The sequence below is a fragment of the Emys orbicularis genome, chromosome 20, assembly GCF_028017835.1.
Source record: "Emys orbicularis isolate rEmyOrb1 chromosome 20, rEmyOrb1.hap1, whole genome shotgun sequence".
NCBI lineage: Eukaryota > Metazoa > Chordata > Testudines > Emydidae > Emys > Emys orbicularis.
In genome coordinates, this window is record NC_088702.1 from 22,871,488 (window position 1) to 22,884,742 (window position 13,255).

General features: G+C 63.7%; 1 protein-coding gene across 1 annotated transcript; it reads right to left on the reverse strand.

Moving 5' to 3' along the window:
- Positions 1–1,766: 1,766 nt before the first annotated feature.
- Positions 1,767–10,379, reverse strand: LYPD5 (LY6/PLAUR domain containing 5). The gene is made up of 6 exons (XM_065420566.1): positions 10,322–10,379; positions 5,182–5,280; positions 4,627–4,758; positions 4,061–4,237; positions 3,421–3,567; positions 1,767–2,038 (listed from the first exon to the last, which is right to left on the reverse strand). The coding sequence occupies exons 1-6, from the start codon at positions 10,377–10,379 to the stop codon at positions 1,767–1,769; spliced, it is 885 nt and encodes a 294-aa protein (XP_065276638.1).
- Between the last annotated feature and the right edge of the window lie 2,876 nt (positions 10,380–13,255).

Consider the following 13,255-nt stretch of genomic DNA (forward strand, 5'->3'; position numbering starts at 1 on the left):
TCCGGGGGGCAGGGAGGGGGCAGGATACCAGGGTAGATGGGCCCATGGGGCTGATCCGGGGGGCAGGGAGGGGGCAGGATACCAGGGTAGATGGGCCCGAGGGGCTGATCCAGGGGGCAAGGAGGGGGCAGGACAGGGCTGCTCAGAGGATTACGGGGGCCTGGGGTCTTCGGCGGCAGGGGGCCCCCGCCACCGAAGACCCGGCACTTCGGCAGTGGGTCCCAGAGCGGAAGGACCTTCCGCCACCGAATTGCCACCGAAGACCCAGAGCGGAAGAAGCTCCGGGGGCCCGAGCCCCACGAGAGTTTTCCGGGGCCCCAGAGCGGGTGAAGGACCCCAAGAGAAAAACTCTCGTGGGGGCCCCTGTGGGGCCCAGGGCCTGGGGCAAATTGCCCCACTTGCTCCCCCCCCCCCCCCTCCCGGGCGGCCCTGGGGCTGGATACCAGTGTAGATGGGCTTGTGACACCCGGCCCCCCTACATTCACCACTGTCATATCATTATTATATGTCTGGTACAAAGTCTGCTTTGTGAGGGATGATTCTAAAAGTCTTGCTCTGTTGCCCATTAATCTCCTGGTAAGTTGTGTGTCCTCGCATCGTACGGGGAGCTGGGAAGTCTGGCTACGCGTGTGTTACTGAAACATGTGGTGAGGGTGGGAACGCCCCCGAGCAGCCGTTCAGGTACAACAGTAAACAGGCCAAACACTGTTGATGGCTTATTGAGGAAACAGACGTGAGCACAAGGATTACCCCAGGTTGTGTTTTTGTGTATTTGCCAGGTAATCTGCTTAGATCTGTTCCTGGTCACTTATAATCACTTCAAATCGATCTTTTGTAGTTAATCCACATGTTTTATCTTAACCAGAGGGGTTTTGAGTGAAGTGTCTGGGAAAAGCTCAGCTTGGCTAACACTGGCTTGTTGCCTACCTTCCCCACACCGTGGGGGGAGTGACTTCGTGACTGAGCTTGCACTGTACAGATCCCTGTGCGGTGCCGGACGGCCCAGTTCTGGGTTTACACTCCAGCAGGGGTGCCGGGCGGGGGAGCTGGGAGATTGGCTGGCGTTTGCGTGGCTTCGGTAAAGCACTCAGGTAACTCAGTTGGGTGTGTGGCGCCACCTGCTGTCGTGTTGGGTGATAACAGGGCCTGGAGAAGCTGGCTGAGCCGGCGCCTCTGAATAATCAAGGGGCCACAGCAGTTCCAACAGCTCCCAGACAGCACCCCGCGGGGTACAACCCATCACAGGGCCCGTGGGGCCGATCCGGGCGCAAGGAGGAGGCGGGACACTGAGGTAGATGGGCCCGTGGGGCTGATCCGGCGCAGCCGTCCCTCAGCTCCCACTCAATACCCTCGGCCTGGCCGGATGGGGCAGCTCCGGGGTCTCTGGCTCAGCCGTTGTGCGTTTACAAAGAAATCCCCAGTCCCCACATGAAGCGCGATCGGGCTGGGGAGTTTGGGCGGGGGCGCGGCAGCCGCCGGCCATGCAGGGGCCCCGTGACCACACCTAGCGGGGACAGCCTCTCCCCTGCTCCAGAGTGACGGGTATTAAAGAGCCCTGGGCAGCATCTCCATCACTTCATGGGGCTGCGGTGCATCGGGGGGCAAAGGGCGGGGTTCTCTGGGGTGGCTGGGAGGAGCTGGACACGGTGGGAACTGGGGGGACTGGGCCGGGGCTGGCTCGACGGACTTTATGGTGCACCCAGGACTGGGAGGGGTCCTCTATAGGGGGCGTCTCTATCCCCTGCCCTGATCCTGGAGCAGCCCTCTCAGCCCCCCAGGCCCAGCCCCCCCAGCAGCAGCAGCGCGGGCAGGGACAGCCCAGGCCAGGGGCTGGCGTTGGTGGGGCGGTCCCGGGTGGGGGCTGTGCGCAAGGGGCGGGGGCTGGCCGTGGGCGCCGGCTCCGGCGCGTGGTTGCACAGGGGCTGGGAACAGCAGGACGTCCTCTCTAGCTGGATATTCAGCCAAGGGTTGTTCGGCGTGATCGACGCGCAGCTCACCGCCTGGCAGGAGCGGAGATAGATGGGCACCACAAAGTCCCCTGGGAAGCCCAGAGACAGGGTCAGACGGCTGTCTGTCTCTCCCTCACCGGACGCACCCCGCCGCCCTGCTGGCCACGTATACAGCCCTCCAGCCAGCCATCCCTGTACACATCTATATCCATCTGTCCATCCATCCATCTATCTGCAGGGCCAACGAGAGGGGGGGAAGCCGGTACAAATTACTGGGGCCCAGCGGTCCGGAAGGGGGCCCGGGCCTGGCTTCCCCCCCCCTCTCGTCGGCCCTGTTTAGCCGGTCCGCCCTTGCTGGGGGGCCCGAAAAAGTTTTTTCACCAGGGCCCGAACCCGCTCTCGGCGGCCCTGTCTATCCGTCCATCCATCCATCCATCCACTCCCCCAACCATCCATCCATCCGTCCAACCGTCCATCTATCCATCCGTCCGTCCATCCATCCACTCCTCCATCCATCCATCCACTGCCCCATCCGTCCGTCCGTCCGTCTATCCGTCCATCCACTCCACCATCCATCCATCTGTCTGTCCGTCCAACCATCCATCCATCCGTCTGTCCATCCATCCACTCCCCCATCCATCCATCCATCCGTCCAACCGTCCATCTATCCATCCGTCCATTCATCCGTCCGTCCATCCATCCACTCCTCCATCCATCCATCCACTGCCCCATCCGTCCGTCCGTCCGTCTATCCGTCCATCCACTCCACCATCCATCCATCTGTCTGTCCGTCCAACCATCCATCCATCCGTCCGTCCATCCATCCACTCCCCCATCCATCCGTCCACTCCCCCATCCATCCGTCCATCCATCCATCCATCCACTCCCCCAACCATCCATCCATCCGTCCAACCGTCCATCTATCCATCCGTCCGTTCATCCATCCGTCCGTCCATCCATCCATCCACTCCTCCATCCATCCATCCATCCACTGCCCCATCCGTCCGTCCGTCCAACCATCCATCCATGCATGCATCCGGCGTCCGTCCATCCATCCATCCATCCAGTCCCTTCGCCCACACACATCTCTCCATCCAGCCATCCCCCTCACCACTGGACATCCCCCAGCCAGCCATCTAGCCAGGCCCCCCACCCCACCCCCATGTGCACCCCCGCCAGCCCTCCCTTGGCCTAGACATACCCAACCAGCCATTGGGACGCCTCTCGCTCCACTCAGCCCTCTCCCCAGTGCCACGGACAGTGCCCTCCAGCTGCACTTCTGGGCCTGACCCCTCCAGCTCCCCCCACCAAGCCAGCCAGTCCCCGGCCTGCAGCCGGATCAGGGCCGGTGCCCCCTAAAGTGGAAAGGCCCCATGTCCCATTCCCCGATCCTACTGTGCTGGGAACCCAAGAGTCCTGGCTGACCCCCCCCCCCAGCCCCCCGGCAGCTCCGAGGCCAGCCCCTCCCTACCGATGGTGGCCGTGCCCATCCCCTCGTAGCACCTCGGGGAGTCGTCATGGCACTGGCTCTGCTGGGCGCGGCGCGGGGAGCAGCTCTCCGGCGTGGTCCCGATGCAGGTGTAGCACAAGAGGCTGGTGGAGGTGTTGTCTGGGGCCGCTGTGGGAGGGGAAAGGGGTGAGGAACCAGCCCCACTGACCTAGACAGAGTGCGGGGGACGGCGGGACGAGGGGAGATGCAGAAACCCAAGCTCATCAGACACCCCTTGGTGGGGGTGGGGGCCCGAACGGGGGGGGGGGGGGGAGAAACCCATTAGGACCTGAGCTGAGACTCAGAAAATCAGTTCACACAGACCACCCCAAATAGCTGTGGATGGGATCGGGGCTGATGCCCCCTGGAGGGGAAAGATCCCATTCCCCACTCCATGAGCCAGTCAGTCCCTGCCTGGGCCGGATGGGACCCAGCGCCCCCTAGAGGGGACAGGCCCCTGCCCCATTCCCGCCCCCCTGAGCCAGCCAGTCCCCGCCCTGGGGCCGGATGGGAGCCGGCGCCCCCTCGAGGGGACAGGCCCCTGCCCCATTCCCCGCCCCCCTGAGCCAGCCAGTCCCGCCCTGGAGCTGGATGGGAGCCCCCCGGAGGCTGAGGCCGGTACCTGTGGAAAAGGCCGGGATGTGGCTATTGTCCCGGTACCGGTGGTTACAGAGGCTGGCGTTGCAGAAGCGGGTGTGATAGTAGTTGGGGAGATACGGCCCGTCGCTAATGCCGGAGATGTCCCGAATCGGCGCCGTGTGGCAGCCCTTCTTCATCACAACCAGCATCCGCTGTCCCCCTGGGGAGATGGGACCCCAACGCGGGAGAGTGAAGGGGGCAGCAGGGAGTTCCACAGGCCCAGACCGGCTCATCCCCACGGGCCCAGCCACCCTGATATCCTGCCCCCTCCCGCCCCCCCAGGATCAGCCCCATGGATCCATCAAGCCTGGTATCCCACCTCCTCACGGTTCAACCCAATGGACCCATCTATCCCGGTATCCCCCCCCCATCCCAGATCTGCCCCAGGGCCCATCTAGCCCGGAACTGCCCCCTCCCCCCAGATCTGCCCCATGGGCCCATCTAGCCCAGTATCCTGCCCCCTCCCGGATCAGCCCCCTGATGATCCCAGCTCTGTCCCTCGGGGAGTGGTGCCGTCCCGGGGTGCCCCAGATCTCCAGGCAGCGTTACCGATGCTCAGGGCGATCAGCCCCTCAGCACAGACGTTCTGCGCCGGCCCGCAGGTAACCTTGGGCACCTCGCCCAGAGAGATGTTGCCCGTGAAGGTGCCCGTGTAGCTGTAGCACTCCAGCCCAACGGCCACTGGGAGAGAAGAGATGGGAGAGGATAGGACAGAACCCAGGAGTCCTGGCTCCCAGCCCCACTCCCCCGCCCCCACCACCCTCTAACCACTAGACCCCACTCCCCTCCCAGAACTTGGACAGAACCCAGGAGTCCTGGCTCCCAGCCCCCCCTGCTCTAACCACTAGACCCCCCTCCCCTCCCAGAGCCAGGAGAGAACCCAGGAGTCCTGGCTCCCAGCTCCCCTGCTCTAACCACTAGACCCCCCTCCCCTCCCAGAGCCAGGAGAGAACCCAGGCGTCCTGGCTCCCAGCCCCTCCGCTCTAACCACTAGACCCCCTCCCCTCCCAGAGCCAGGAGAGAACCCAGGCGTCCTGGCTCCCAGCCCATGCCCCCACCAGTAAACACAGGACCCCGCTGGACTCTGTGGAGATGTGTCAGTACCTTGGAGCAGCAGAGCTGAGAGCAGGGAGCAGAGCAGCGCCCCCTTCAGGACCTGCCTGGAATCACTGGGGTGCATTTTCTTGGACATTCGCCAGTGTTCTGCAGGGAAAGGGTTAACATTGGATTGGGCCTCTCTGTGAGGTGAGCCAAGGACCCAGGAGTCCTGGCTCCCAGACATCCCCCGCTCCAACCCACTAGACCCCGTTCCCCTCCCAGAGCTGGGGATAGAACCCAGGCGTCCTGCCTCCCAGCCCCTCTAGCCCACTAGACGCCACTCCCCTCCCAGAGCCAGGGATACAGCCCCCGAGTCCTGCCCCACTGAAAACATCTCTGTGTCTGCATCACCTAGCACACTGGGGGCCCTGATCCAAGCGTGGGGCGCGTCGGTGCCATATCAGTCCCACTGCTGCGGCTCATGATAATAACAGGTAAATATCAACCGATATCTATTTACCCTCTGCAAAATTACCCCGTGGAACTCACTGCTACAGGACCTTGCTGAGGTCCTGGGCTTGGGGGGGGGTCTCATGGGGAGCAGGGGAGGTCTGTACAGCCAATGGGAGAATCCAGGGTTCCTATAGGGCAGGGGGTCTCAAACTGGGGGTCGGGACCCCTCAGGGGGTTGTGAGGTTATTACAAGGAGGGTCGCGAGCTGTCAGCCTCCACCCCAAACCCCGCTTTGCCGCCAGCATTTATAATGGTGTTAAATACATAACAAGTGTTTTTAATTTATTAGGGGGGTCGCACTCGGAGGGTTGCTGTGTGAAAGGGGTCACCAGTCTGAGAACCACTGCTCTAGGGGGGATTAGAGTAACCAGAACCCCCATGCTCCAGGCTGTGAGCTAACCGCCCCCTCACAAGGGTCAGGAAGGAACAGCTAATTCTACCACTGGCCACTTGCACCTTCCTCTGCAACCACTGCCAGGATCAGGCCTTTGTCTGCAGCCAGGTTCAAAGAACAGCCGAGCAGCAGCCATTCGCTAAGAAGCAGGAAGTCACATCGAAATGACATTAAAACAATGTAGGGTTACCATATTTCCACAATCAAAAAAGAGGACACTGGGGGGGAGGGGGAGCCCCGCCCCTGCCCTGCCCCTGCCCTGTCCCACCCCCATCCACTCCCTCCCACTTCCCACCCCCTGACTGCCCCCCTCAGAACCCCCAACCTCCCCTGCTCCTTGTCCCCTGACTGCCCCCTCCTGGGACCCCTGCCACTAACTGCCCCCTAGGACCTCACCCCCTATCTAAGCCTCCCTGCTCCTTGTCCCCTGACTGCCCCATCCTGAGAACCCAACACCCTAACTGCCCCCCTCGGACCCTACCTGTCCCCTGACCCTTATCCACACCCCCGCCCCATATTCACACCCCCGCCCCCAGACAGACCCCCGGGATTCCCATGCCCTATCCAACTGCTCCCCACCCCCTGACAGGACCCCCAGAACTCCCGACCCATCCAACCCCCTCTGCTCCCTGACTGCCCCGACCCTTATCCACACCCCCGCCCCCCTGACAGCCCCCCCAGAACCCCTGACCCATCCAACCCTCCCCCCCCACTCCCTGTCCCCTGATTGCCCCCCTTCTCCAACTCCCCGGCCCCCTTACCGTGCCACTCGGCTTAGAGCAGGTGTCTGGCTCCGCGCCCCAAGGAGCGCCCCGCCCCGCCCGAGCGCTGCCGAGCGGCGTGCTGAGGCTGTGGAAAGCGAGGGAGGGGCTCTGGCCGCCGCTGCCAGCCCCACCGCCGCGTTCCCTCACAGGCGCACAGCCCCGCCCCCCAGCGCTGCCAGGCGGCGTGCTAAGGCTGCAGGGGATGGGGGGAGCTGGGAAGGGGTTTTGGCTGCCGAGGCCCCAATGCGAGCGGCGCTCGGCCGCCCTGTCAGCCGCTTTTTGGTCAATAAATAGCCGACTGGGGGGAAATCCTGGACATTTTTAGATTTTTAGAAATCCCCCCCGGACGGCTATTTAAAGAGCGAAAAGCCGGACATGTCCGGGGAAACCCGGACGTATGGTAACCCGAAACAATGTAAGATCAGGCTGGTAAGAAGGAGACCCCGTCCTAATGGCCCCACTATCACCGGATACAGAAACAGATCTTAAGATGGTTACAGAAAACTTAGTTTGGTACATCCTGTCTGGCAAGAAACCACTTATCAGTAGCTCATTTCTTTATTGTTTTATCTTTATGGTCCCCACTTCCCTGTTGTTTGTCTGTCTGGTTCTTTGATTGTTTCTGCCTGTTACATAATTAATTTGGCTAGGTGTGAATTAATGAAGGTGGTGGGGGATGATTGGCTAGAGCATTGTGTTACACTATGTTAGGATTGGTTAGTCAAATGTTAGTATCATGATTGGTTAAGGTACAGCTAAGCAGGACTCAAGTTTCACTGTATAAACTGGGGTCCAAAAGGAAGTTCTTGGGGAACCAACTCCAGGACACGGCCCCAAAGACCAGAGCCGCCAGACCTGGTGGGGTGGCGGGGTGGGAGGGGCTAGGGCAGAGGGTTGGGGTGTGGGGTGGGGCTGGGGGTGGCAGGGTGGGAGGGGCTAAGGCAGAGGGTTGGGGTGTGGGGTGGCGGGGGCTAGGGCAGAGGGTTGGGGTGTGGGGTGGGGCTGGGGGTGTGGGCTCTGGGGTGGGGCTGCGATGAGGAGTTTGGGGTGTGGGAGGGGCTCAGGGCTGGGGCAGAGGGTTGGGGGGGGTGGGCTCTGGGGTGGGGCAGGGCTGGGGATGAGGAGTTTGGGGTGCAGACAGGCCAGAGAGGAGGACTCCGCCCAGCCCTCTCCCCACCGGCAGCAGCGAGCTCCGGGGGAGGGACCCCCCTCTCCCTTCCCCCACCACACTCACCCCCACCACTGTCACTGCACATGCTCCTAGGGCCCCTCTCAGGTCCAGGAAGCCCCCTCGCCTCCCCTGTGGTGGGTGCTGGGGGGGGGGGCTGCCATCACATGGGCGCCTCCTCCCCTGCTGCTGCCCCTCACTGTAGCCTCACTGGGGGTGGGAGATGGGGCTGCCCCTTGCCCAGTGTGGGGCAGGAGCGGTGCCTGCGGGCGGGGGAGGGGCCCGCCGGAAAAGGGAAGGGTCGGGGGGGGGGAAGGGCAGCCTGCCCTGGCTCTAGTGGGGGGGGACACTAGGACCCTGCCGCCGCAGTTGACGCCCCGAGCCAGCTGAGTGGAAGCAGTGGGGAGCTGCAGGGGGGAGCCCCGGGGCCGGCCCCAAACATTGGGTGCAGCCAGTGCAGGGGCCAGGGGTCTGGCTCGAGGCTGAAGGATCCCGGACGAGGGTACAGACCCCTCGGAGAGCTGCCAGGCTCCCCAGCCAAGCTCCCAGCCCGAGCCCCATGAGCCCAGAGGCGTGGGGTGCCCCACAGACGCCGGCAGCCCATGGGGCCCTCCAGCGCCCAGGCCTTGGGAACAGCAGAGGACGCTGTTGTAGCCCATCCCCGGAGCAAGGGGCAGCACCTGGCGTTTCCCTGCGCCCTTCTCCCTCTACCCAGGATGGGGCCCGTCCAGCCCGCCTTGCTTTGGGGGCAGGGGCAGGGCCTGGGGGGAGCAGCAGGTACCTGGGCTGGGGCTCGGCAACCTTCCAAGGCCCAAGGCCTCCTCTGTGTTCAGCGCCCCGGCTCCAAACTCCCAGGCTCCCACAGGCCCTCACCAGGCGGCCGCTTCCCCAAGGATGCCGCATGACAGGACATTGCCCAAGAGCAGCTCTTGTGTTAGCACAAACAACTTGGCAGCTGGCACAGCCCCAAGGCCTACAACCCCTCCCCCCCCGCCAGAAATCCCATCGCAGCCGCACGCAAACCAGGACAGAACCCAGGAGTCCTGCTCCCAGCCCCCCCGCTCTAACCCACCAGCCCCCACTCCCCTCCCAGTGCCGGGGAGAGAACCTAGGAGTCCTGGCTCCCAGCCCCCCCTGCTCTAACCCACGAGCCCCCGCTCCCCTCCCAGAGCCGGGGAGAGAACCTAGGAGTCCTGGCTCCCAGCCCCCCCTGCTCTAACCCACCAGCCCCCACTCCCCTCCCAGTGCCGGGGAGAGAACCTAGGAGTCCTGGCTCCCAGCCCCCCCTGCTCTAACCCACGAGCCCCCGCTCCCCTCCCAGTGCCGGGGAGAGAACCTAGGAGTCCTGCTCCCAGCCCCCCTGCTCTAACCCACCAGCCCCCACTCCCTTCCCAGAGCCGGGGAGAGAACCCAGGAGTCCTGGCTCCCAGCCCCCCCGCTCTAACCCACCAGCCCCCACTCCCCTCCCAGTGCCGGGGAGAGAACCTAGGAGTCCTGCTCCCAGCCCCCCCTGCTCTAACCCACCAGCCCCCACTCCCCTCCCAGAGCCGGGGAGAGAACCCAGGAGTCCGGGCTCCCAGCCCCCCCTGCTCTAACCCACCAGCCCCCACTCCCCTCCCAGAGCCGGGGAGAGAACCCAGGAGTCCTGCTCCCAGCCCCCCTGCTCTAACCACCAGCCCCCACTCCCCTCCCAGAGCCGGGGAGAGAACCTAGGAGTCCTGCTCCCAGCCCCCCTGCTCTAACCACCAGCCCCCACTCCCCTCCCAGAGCCGGGGAGAGAACCCAGGAGTCCTGCTCCCAGCCCCCCCGCTCTAACCCATGAGCCCCCGCTCCCCTCCCAGAGCCGGGGAGAGAACCTAGGAGTCCTGCTCCCAGCCCCCCTGCTCTAACCACCAGCCCCCACTCCCCTCCCAGAGCCGGGGAGAAGACCTAGGAGTCCTGCTCCCAGCCCCCCTGCTCTAACCACCAGACCCCACTCCCCTCCCAGAGCCGGGGAGAGAACCCAGGAGTCCTGCTCCCAGCCCCCCCGCTCTAACCACCAGCCCCCACTCCCCTCCCAGAGCTGGGATAGAACTGGGGTACTGACTGGAGTACTGACCACCTTTCGCCCCTAGAGGGCGCTCATGCCACATGACATGGCCTGCACTGAATTTGCAAGGCCTCAGCAGCCACCAAGAGACCCTGACATCCCCCTAAGTCTCAGCTGCCCTGGGACCCTCAGAGCCAGGTTGGCACGAGAGCCCAGCACCCTCCGGGCAGGGCCGGCTGAGGGGAAATGGCCCCTTCCTCAGCGCTGGGGGGGGGGCAGCCGTGTCAGCAAAGGTTGCAGGCATAGGGGCTGCGAGCTCCCAGGTTTTTACGATTCACTAACAAGAGCAAAGGGCACAACATTCGGCTCAATTCGAGTCAGCGATGAAAAGAACATGGGCTCCGAGCGCCGGATGAAGCGAACATCCAGTGTCCCACGAACCTGAGCCACGCGGGGAACAAACTGAGCTCAGTGTTGTGGCTGGAGTTGGAGCTGGGGCCCGGCCGGTAGAGATCGCCCGGCGTCGCCCATGCTCGGCTGTGTCCCTCACCTGGTCCTTGGCGCTGCCCGCCCCGACCCCACAGGGAGAGCTCCGGGAAGGGGATGTGGAGGGGATCTGGTCGCCCCATCTCAAAAAAGATCTATTGGAACTGGAAAAGGTTCAGAAAAGGACAACAACAATGATGAAGGGGATGGATCGGCTGCCGTATGAGGAGAGATTAATAAACCTGGGACTTTTCAGCTTGGAAAAGAGATGACTAAGAGGGGATATGATCGAGGTCTATAAAATCCTGAGTGGTGTGGAGAAAGTAAACAAGGAAGTGTTATTTACTCCTTTGCATAACACAGGAACTAGGCGTCACCAAATGAAATGAATAGGCAGCAGGTTTAAAACAAACAAAAGGAAGTATTTCTTCACCCGACGCACAGTCAACCTGTGGAACTCCTTGCCAGAGGATGTTGTGACGGCCAAGATTATAACAGGGTTCAAACAAGAACTAGATAAGTTCATGGAAGATGGGTCCATCAATGGCTATTAGGGATGGCGTCTCTAGCCTCTGTTTGCCGGAGCTGGGAATGGGCGACAGGGGATGGATCACTTGATGATTCCCTGTTCTGTTCATTCCCTCTGGGGCACCTGGCATTGGCCACTGTCTGCTGACAGGATACTGGGCTTGATGGACCCTTGGTCTGACCCAGTGTGGCCGTTCGCATGTTCTTATGAGGAAGAGCTCGTCCTCCGGGTAGGGCTGGTGGGCGAAGTGAGCCCAGGTGCCCGTTTCCTGCCCGGGCTCCCCGAGCAGCGGTCGCCACCAGTGCCCACCGGTAAGGCCAGTCCTGCCACTTGGTGCCAGCGGCTGGGGGAAAGCCACCCACTGCCATCCCAATGGGGCATGTCCGGCCCCTGGGGAACCCGGCTGGGCGCCCTGGTGGAAACCAGCCCTCTGCACGTAATGCAAAGCGCACTCAAGGGAGGCGGTAGAACAGAACCCAGGAGTCCTGGCCCCCAGCCACACCCCCCCACTCTAACCACCAGACCCCACTCCCCTCTCAGAGCCGGGGACAGAACCCAGGAGTCCTGGCTCCCAGCCACCCCCCACTCTAACCACCAGCCCCCACTCCCCTCCCAGAGCCGGGGACAGAACCCAGGAGTCCTGGCCCCCACCCCACTCTAACCACCAGCCCCTGCTCCACTCCCAGAGCCAGGGACAGAACCCAGGAGTCCTGGCTCCCAGCCCTCCCCCCCCCCCGCTCTAACCACTAGACTCCACTCCCCACCCCACCAAGTCAAGGAGAGAACCGGGGAGTCCTGGCTCCCAGCCTGCCCCCCAACTCGATCCCAGTCCCCCAGGGACAGATCCTTGGGGTGCTGTACATTCACAGTGCTGTCCCCTGCAGCCAGATTGGGGCTGGCGCCCCCTAGAGGGGAAGGGCCTCCTGTCCCATCCCCTGCCCCCTCCCTGTGAGTCTTTCCCTGGGTGTGTCCCTGTTTCCTAGGCCTGGGACAAGGGGGGCCCTGTGCTCCCCACACCCCACCCCCAGGCCCCAGTGACTCAGGCGCTGCCTGCTGCTGGCTCTGGGGAAGGGAAGGATTCGCCCTGGGGCGGGTGAGACAAGGGAGGGGCAGCTGCGTGTCTGGACTCGGGGCCCAGCTGCACCCCAATTTCCTGGACATCGGGCCTGCTCCTCCTCTCCCCCAGCTACCTCCTTGCTGGGCCTGAGAAGCCTCGGGGTCCGCCAAGGCTGGGATCGGGGTCCCGGGTGGGGGCTGCACTGCAGGGCGGGCAGAGCTACCCAACAACATGCACAGCACCCCCACCCCCACCCATCAAAACACAACCCTGCTTGGGAGAGAACCCAGGAGTCCTGGTTCCCAGCACCACTGCTCTAACCACCAGCCCCCACTCCCCTCCCAGAGCTGGGCAGAGAACCCAGGAGTCCTGGCTCCCAGCACCACTGCTCTAACCACTAGACCCCACTCCCCTCCCAGAGCGGGGCAGAGAACCCAGGAGTCCTGGCTCCCAGCCCCTCACTCTAACCACTATACCTGGTGTCTAGGGTGCTGGTTGCCACACATATGAGCACCTATGTTGGCTGCGTGTTTCGTGTCTCCTCCAGGCCAGGGCTGAGGCTGGGCCCTCGGTGCCAGCTCATGCCAGGGGCCAGGCGCTGAGTCAGTGCTGATCTCAGTGCCCTTGGGCAGCGATACGGGGCACGGGGGTGGGCTGGGGTGACTCGATGTGTCAGTGTGTCCTGCTGACCCCGTCCTGGCCCCAATGCCCCAGTGTGACGCTAGGGGGTTCACCAGGGGCTGCTGGGCCACAGGAAGCGGGGCAGGGGACTGGGCACAGGGCACCGTGCCACGGGGAGCTGGTTGGGGGCACACTCACCTCGCCGTTGCTGGGGGCCTCCCCAGTCCCGATCCGCCCCGAGGCCTCCCCGGGCTCCTCCTCCCCCTGCGCTGAGCCCCCAGCGTCGAAGCTGCCCTGCCAAGGCGTTGCCCGCTCCCCCAACTGGCCGGGCTGGTTCCTGGGACAGCCACCGCCCTGGTACCGACGCGCCAGGTCTTGGCGCTGGGGCGGCAACATGAATAATCACCGGCCTGGGGCCCCGCACCAAAGCCAGGGAGGGTGGGATGTGCAGGGGGGGGCGGGGACATCCCGCCCCATCTGCCTCCCCTTATTTATCGTCTTAGCTTGGCGCTGGCAGCCGGAATCGCGTGGAAGCTGCCGGGAGCCGAGAGAACCCGCTTAGTCCAGGCAGACGCAGCC